This window comes from Chaetodon trifascialis, chromosome 21, assembly GCF_039877785.1.
Source record: "Chaetodon trifascialis isolate fChaTrf1 chromosome 21, fChaTrf1.hap1, whole genome shotgun sequence".
Lineage (NCBI taxonomy): Eukaryota > Metazoa > Chordata > Actinopteri > Chaetodontiformes > Chaetodontidae > Chaetodon > Chaetodon trifascialis.
In genome coordinates this window covers 712,501-720,000 of record NC_092076.1, presented here as the reverse complement: position 1 = coordinate 720,000, position 7,500 = coordinate 712,501, and the positions used below count along the sequence as shown (strand labels likewise).

The 7,500-nt window shown below is 49.4% G+C and overlaps 2 protein-coding genes across 4 annotated transcripts in view; both read left to right on the top strand.

Annotated features, from left to right (window-relative positions):
* rab40b (RAB40B, member RAS oncogene family) overlaps positions 1 to 248 on the top strand; it is a 17,743-nt gene extending 17,495 nt beyond the window's left edge. Inside the window, exon 6 of the mRNA XM_070991135.1 lies at positions 1 to 248. This exon is cut by the window's left edge and continues 2,164 nt beyond it. The gene's annotated coding sequence lies outside the window, so the exon portion shown is untranslated.
* Positions 249 to 423: 175 nt separating this feature from the next.
* The window catches only part of p4ha1a (prolyl 4-hydroxylase, alpha polypeptide I a), a 9,244-nt gene continuing 2,167 nt past the window's right edge, over positions 424 to 7,500 (top strand). The window contains exons 1-12 of one of the 3 annotated variants that reach the window (XM_070991038.1): positions 424 to 576; positions 1,661 to 1,744; positions 1,925 to 2,021; positions 2,359 to 2,510; positions 2,699 to 2,836; positions 2,941 to 3,189; positions 3,607 to 3,791; positions 3,866 to 4,042; positions 5,209 to 5,279; positions 6,668 to 6,733; positions 7,143 to 7,242; positions 7,391 to 7,444. In XM_070991038.1, the coding sequence (XP_070847139.1) occupies positions 564 to 576; positions 1,661 to 1,744; positions 1,925 to 2,021; positions 2,359 to 2,510; positions 2,699 to 2,836; positions 2,941 to 3,189; positions 3,607 to 3,791; positions 3,866 to 4,042; positions 5,209 to 5,279; positions 6,668 to 6,733; positions 7,143 to 7,242; positions 7,391 to 7,444 (1,386 nt within the window). In that variant the 5' untranslated portion in view covers positions 424 to 563. Of the gene's footprint in view, positions 577 to 1,660; positions 1,745 to 1,924; positions 2,022 to 2,358; positions 2,511 to 2,698; positions 2,837 to 2,940; positions 3,190 to 3,606; positions 3,792 to 3,865; positions 4,043 to 5,208; positions 5,280 to 6,662; positions 6,734 to 7,142; positions 7,243 to 7,390; positions 7,445 to 7,500 lie in introns of all 3 variants that reach the window. The other 2 variants (XM_070991036.1, XM_070991037.1) reach the window with 2 other exon arrangements.

The following is a 7,500-nucleotide window of genomic DNA, read 5'->3' as shown; positions in this document are numbered from 1 at the left end:
CCTCTTCTTCATGGCCTGTTTCACTGGCTCATCACACACGCTCACAGCTGCAGTTTGTGTACAATATTTGTACGTATTGTAAATATACCTGTTTGATTCCATGATGATGGAGAACCTGTGGGCTTTGTATCTGTTTTCAGCGTAACGTGACGTGACACCAAAGACTCACCTGCACAGACAGATGTGTTTTTCACTGTTTATCAATGTTTAATAAGATGCACCTTTACAATAAACTTTACCCACCTGAGTGTCTGTGGTTTGTGCTTCCTGTGGAGGTCAGACTAACATCAGAGCTGCTAACGTTAGCCTGGTCTGTAGAATCATCAAATGAATGAATAACAGAACACTTTACATAAATGAACGCGGTCGCGTCATGTCGCGCTGTTCCGTCCAGCAGGTGGCGGTGAAGGTGAATTTGCCGCCATCCTTTCAGAAGCGGAGAAGAAGAAGTTGGGCGTTTGTTGCTGTTAGCGTCACTGTGGAAGATCGGAGGAGGGAATTTCAGGGCTTTATTGACTGCATGAGAAACTAAGGAGGGATCTCCTGTTTTTACGGCTCATCTCATGAAGAAACACGGTAAAAACCACCTCCGTCATGTCGTTTCTGTGCCCGTCTGCCTTGATGACACGAAGCAGAAACTCTCGCGTTAACTCGTCGGTCTCGGGTTCATCTAGAAAATTCCTCGGACACTTAAATTCAGGACCCTGAAACAGCGTCACGTCAGCTGCTAGCTTGTCGTGTCGACCCTCAGACCTGCCTGCTTCATGTCTCTCAGCTCCCAGCAGGAGAAAACCTCCCAGTTCAGACATTCCTGGACATGTCCAGAGTTCTGTTAAGACAAGTCGAACTGCTGTCCTGTCCTGTCCTGTCCTGTCTTGTCTTATAATCAGTGTTTTTTGGCAGACGTAACGTTAAACTCAGACAGCTCAGTTCAAGACTAAAGAATTAGATTTCATTTAGTCATAAAACAGCAGTAAACAGCACTGTCCAAACATACAAACAACAGGAATAAACATCAAAATCAGGGAAAGTACGTAACTTGGATATTTAGGGATGGTGTTACACTGAAATCCGTCCCCTCGGATCCTGTGACTAACGGCTCAGATTTCAAGAAGGGAGACACATTAAACTCACTGAATGTTTGACGTGGTGAGATATCATGTTCAACATCTTGACTTTGTGATATTAAGTCAAAAATAAGAAATGATGTGAAGTCAAAATTTCAACTTTTTAACCGTCCAAACCAGTGGTGGAACATTTACTCACGTACTGTACTTGAGTACAGCTTTGAGGTATTAGTACTGCACTCGAGTCATTTCTTTTCAGGCCACTTTACATCTCAGAGGCATCCTTCTTGGTGACAGTGGACGTACCGTATGTGACCTTTCAGAAAGGCCGTTCAGGTGAAACCACCTGGTGTCAGAGGATCTGATGAGTGACGGGACGTTTGGTGACAGCGGCTCATGTCTGCCGTCCTCGGCCTTCTGAATCTGGATTCACTGTGTCAACAGATGAAGATGAAACAATCTAAGACAGAGAATATTCAGACTCTGACTCTGAACAGAGACCCTGAAGGTGTTGAGGTTTGATGTCCCGTCCAAGTCTTTGTCCTTCGTCTCGTCATCGGTGTACGTCTGACCCTGTGCCTCTCTGTCTGCAGGCCCGATGACTTCCTGTTGGTTGCTGATCCTCGTCCTCCTCTTCTCCTGCTCCTCGGCTCACACTGACGTCTTCACCTCCATCGGTGAGTCCTTCCGGTGTCCCTCCTGTTCTTCCTTCTTCTGCTCTGTCTCAAACATCTGTGAGGTCATCCTAAAGAACCCTGTGTGTGTGTGTGTGTGTGTGTGTGTGTGTGTGTGTGTGTGTGTGTGTGTGTGTGTGTGTGTGTGTGTGTGTGTGTGTGTGTGTGTGTGTTTTCTCCCAGGTCACATGACTGACCTGCTGTTCACAGAGAGGGACCTGGTCACCTCCCTGAAGGACTACATCAGAGCCGAGGAGAACAAACTGGAGCAGATAAAGAAGTAAGAGACGTCTCAGTGTCGTCTTCAGTCTGTCAAACAGGACTCGTCCTGAGGTCTCACCAGTCATTATTTGTTCCTCTGAGACAAATATAGACGAGCGTACGGTCACAGACTCATGTCGGACCCCCGACCAATCAGAGCTTTGGTATCCGCCAGGTGCTCGACTCCACAGCTCCACCTGTCGCCACCGTCTGTAATCAGGCTTTTATTAACCAAAGGGGACGTTCATGGTGGACGAAGCATTCAGATACTTTGCTTTGCTGAAAGTACTAACAACACACTGTACAAGTACACTGTTAAAAGTCAAAGTCCTGCATGTGTGTGTCCATGTGTCCAGATGGGCGGACAAACTGGACGTCCTCTCTGCGGCGGCCGCTCAGGACCCCGAGGGTTTCCTGGGACACCCGGTGAACGCCTTCAAACTGATGAAGAGACTCAACACAGAGTGGGGGGAGCTGGAGAGCCTGGTGCTCACTGACATGTCTGATGGTACACACACACACACACACACACACACACACACACACACACACACACACACACTCTCTGAGCGTCCATCCTCAGGAGCAGCTCAAACTCTCAGAAACAAAGAAAAATGAGGAGATGTGTATGTATGACGTCCCTCGTCTCCACACTGACGGTTCCTGTGTGTGTGTTCTTCTTCTGTGGTGTTTCAGTGTTCATCTCTAACCTCACCATCCAGAGGCAGCACTTCCCCAACGATGACGACCAGGTCGGCGCCGCCAAAGCTCTGATGAGGCTGCAGGACACCTACCAGCTGGACACCAACACCATCTCCACCGGAGAGCTGCCAGGTCAGCAGAGAGACGAGGTTGGGACGTCAGGGGGACGTCAGGTTCATCTCTGTTGCAAAGACGTAGTATTATACTATATTTCTCCCCCTCTGTCGCCTGCTCAGGCTCGTCCTCCTCTCTCCGGAGTGTTCTGACGGCGGACGACTGCTACGACCTCGGGAAGGTGGCGTACTCGGAGGCGGACTACTACCACACGGACCTGTGGATGGTTCAGGCCCTGAGGCAGCTCAGTCAGGGGGAGGCGTCCAACACCGTGGACACTGTCACCATCCTGGACTACCTGAGCTACTCGGTCTACCAGCAGGGGGAGCTGGACAGAGCGCTGGACTACACCAAGAGGCTGCTGGAGCTCGGTCAGTAACAGGATGCACAGCTGCTTATCCAGACGGCTCGAGTGCAGAGCCGCCGATCAGATGTGACAGCTGGTCCCCTCAGTGTCTCTCATGTCTTAAAGAGCGAGCTCAGGCTGGTCGGTAGCTTCCTGAAGTGTTCCTCCCATCCGTTAGCTTCAAAATAGCTTCACTGGGTTGTTAGCCTTATTGAGTGTTAGCTTTCGAGTATCTCTGTCAGGGTTTAGCTGCACTGATCCATGACAGAACAGAGGGAACACAGACCCACTCCTAACTGATGGAGGACAGGAGAGACAAACTGGCTGCTCTGTGTGCTGGTGGGACATGGAGGTCATGGTTACAGAGCTTAACAGTGTCGGTCTGTTAGTAAATGAGTACGCTAACAGAATGAATGACCTGAATGTGATCTGGTCCGGTTAGACCCAGCACACCAGCGAGCCAACGGGAACCTGAAGTACTTTGAGTATCAGCTGACCAAACAGAAGAAGATGGAGGAGAGAGAGGAGGAGGAGACCGAGGGGAGGCGGAGGAAGGGTCGACCTGATGATTACCTGCCGGAGAGGAAGAAGTACGAGGAGCTGTGTCGCGGCGAGGGCCTCAGGATGGTGAGAAGAGAGAAACGCTTACATACACACCTGTTGGATGTCATCGAAGTCATCCTGCTTCTCTTTTCCATCAGACTCCTCGCAGGCAGAGCCGCCTCTTCTGCCGTTACCACGACAACAACCGCCACCCAAAATATGTGATTGGCCCAGTGAAGCAGGAGGACGAGTGGGACCGCCCCCACATCATCCGATACCACAACATCGTGTCCGACAAGGAGATGGAGAAGGTCAAAGAGCTGGCCAAACCCAGGGTGAGTGAAACGCCGACTCGCAGTCAGAGAAGAAACCGCCGTGTTCTGTTAGAGCTTAAAGTTTTACATTTGTCGTGTTTGGATCAACGCTTATGGTTGGTGATAACATGCTAACAAGTGTAAATAAAGAAATAAATTAAAAAAGAAGTGTTAAGAGAGCCAGGAAGAACATGGCAGAGGTGCTAGCAAGCACACATGGACGTAAAACTAAGCACATTTCAAACCGATCTGTCTGTTAGCATGATATCATGACCTGGGACCTGTTAGCTTTAGCTCCAGTCCATTAGCATGATATCATGACCTGGGACCAGTTAGCTTTAGCTCCAGTTACAAGCATGATATCATGACCTGGGACCAGTTAACCTTAGCCTCGGTCCATTAGCATGATATCATGACCTGGGACCAGTTAGCTTTAGCTCCAGTCACAAGCATGATATCATGACCTGGGACCAGTTAGCTTTAGCTCCAGTCCATTAGCATGATATCATTACCTGGGACCAGTTAGCTTTAGCTCCAGTTACAAGCATGATATCATGACCTGGGACCAGTTAACCTTAGCCTCGGTCTATTAGCATGATATCATGACCTGGGACCAGTTAGCTTTAGCTCCAGTCCATTAGCATGATATCATGACCTGGGACCAGTTAGCTTTAGCTCCAGTCACAAGCATGATATCATGACCTGGGACCAGTTAACCTTAGCCTCGGTCTATTAGCATGATATCATGACCTGGGACCAGTTAGCTTTAGCTCCAGTCCATTAGCATGATATCATGACCTGGGACCAGTTAGCTTTAGCTCCAGTCACAAGCATGATATCATGACCTCAGACCAGTTAGCCTTAGCCTCGGTCTATTAGCATGATATCATGCCCTGGGACCAGTTAGCCTTAGCCTCGGTCTGTTAGCATGATATCATGCCCTGGGACCAGTTAACTTTAGCCGTGGTCCATTAGCACGATTTCATGCCCTGGGACCTGTTAGCCTTAGCCTCAATCTGTTAGCATGATATCATGCCCTGGGACCTGTTAGCCTTAGCCTCGGTCTGTTAGCGTTTGTGAGGAGGACAGGAAGTGCGTCCTCACACAGCATGTCAGTGTAAATGAGTGTGATGCATCAGGGAGTCGGTGTGTGTCTCCCTGTAACTGTCGGCCGATTGGCTCCACAGCTGCGTCGAGCCACCATCTCTAACCCCGTAACCGGTGTGCTGGAGACGGCCCACTACCGCATCAGTAAGAGGTAAGAGCTGTCCGAGCAGGAGGGACGTCTGCAGGGACACGACAGCTGTCCCACCCTCCTGCTCCCCCCTCTGTGTCCCCCAACACGTCCTCCTGTCCTCCGCCTCTGTGCCGGCTGCCGGCCTGGCAAGAGCAGAAACACAAGCTGCAGGCCCACAAAGTACTCAGTTACATCTGATTTACTTGTACTGAAGTATCTTCTTTTCATGTCATCTCAGAGGGAAATACTGCACGTTTTACTACATTTATCCGAGTGCTTTAGTTACTCTACAGATCTGAAGTGTTTATGAAATATGACGGTTTGTTCTAAATCAACAGTTTATAGAAGTGAAACAATCAGTCCATTAATCAATGAGTGGATTGACAGAAAATCAATGATCAACTACTTTGATGATGATTTAAGACTTTTCACGTAAAAACACTCAATTATTTAAATGATTTTAACACGAACGAAGCTTCTTTTATTTGCCTATTCAGGACGGGATCAGCCTGATCAATAAATCAATAGTTTTGTTGAAGTTCCAGTTGTTCTGCTCTTGCCGGGATAAAGGCTGCTTGTCTTTTCACAGGAGGAGACGGCGTCAGAAGTCGTCCCTCCGTCTTTGCTGCCGAGGCAGCAGGACGCTCTGCCGCGTGGACGCCTTCAGATCTGCTGCTTCAACCAGCTTCAGTTCACTTTGAAGGAAAGTCTTCGTCTGCTCCTCGTGTCCACGTCGTCATGACGACGAGCCGAGCAGTTTGTCTGTCAGGTGGTAAATCACCTGACAGGTGACCAAAGACCTTAATGATCCCACACACATCAAACCAGCTTCTCTGATTGGCTGATTCTGTTCCGCGGTGGTGAAAAGTAACTGAGTACATTTACTCAAGTACAACACAACAGTTTGGAGGTACTCTGCTTCAGTACTTCCACTTTGTGTTACTTTATACTTCACGACATGTGAGGGCAGATATTGTACTTTTACTGCACTGCAGTGATCACACAGATTTAGTTACTTCTTACTTTAGTTACTCTCTGAGTTTCACCTCCAAACTTCTCACTTCTCTCACACACTCTGACGACCCCTCACATTTACCTGGTGACCTTTGGAGGGGCCCGACCCCTCGGTAGGACCCCGCTGGACTGAACTACCTGGCTACAGTCTTGTGCTTGTAACAGAGTACTTTTCCAGTGTGTTGTCAGTACTTGGTGTACTGCAGTGAAGGCTGGGAGTTGTTTGAACGCAGAGCTGAACTTCCTGTCCTGAAGCTCCTGCTGCCTCCCTGACTGCAGCGTCTCTGTCTCAGCTGGTGACCCGTCTCTCTCTCTCTGTCTCTGTCTGTCCCTCTCTCTGTCTGTCCCTCTGTCTCTCTCTCTGTAACTGTAATGTGATTGGTGAGCTAGCTCAGACGTGCCACGGTGCATGACCCTCAGACAGGCAAACTGACCACCGCCCATTACAGAGTCTCCAAGAGGTAAGAGCTGGCAGAGGCCTCAGCAGAGCGGCAGGACGTTCGCGGCTCAGGCTCGGGGACATACTCTAACACCGTATTTATCTCCAGTAACTCTCTAATGTTTCTCTGATTCCTGCTCAGATGTTTGTTCATGCTGGATATTTTGACGTCTTCAGGCCTCTAAAATCAGCCTGGAACACTTTCTGAGACATGAAGTAAATGTTTGTGGTTCAGCTTAATGAGAGCAGGTGACGCTGAGCTTTATGAGGTCCACCGGGCTGAAGGTAACACTGAAGGTGATAACGTCCTGTAGCATCAGACGCGTCTCTGCGTCCTGTTTCCTTCTGTCCGGCTCGGCTCGGTCCCTCCTCGGTCATGTCTCTCGGTGTCCCGGCACAGCGACGCAGTGTCCTCCTCTCTCCTCTCTCAGCGCTTGGCTCGGAGCGTTCGAACACCCGGTGGTGGACAAGATCAACCAGAGGATCGAGGACCTCACCGGCCTGGACGTCACCACCGCCGAGGACCTGCAGGTGACGCAGGAGCTGTGAATGTTTGTGAATCAGGGTTGTACAAAAAAATATCTGCAGCAGAGTTGTGCAGAAGAAGAACAGAGGTCCTCCAGATAAACCATGTGACCTTCAGTCTGCCTTTAACATGTTGTGTGTTTGTGACCGACAGGTGGCCAACTACGGCGTGGGAGGACAGTATGAACCTCACTTCGACTTTGGACGAGTGAGTAACCCACATCACTGACTGTACTTCCTGTTGTTGTATACTTCCTGTTTGTT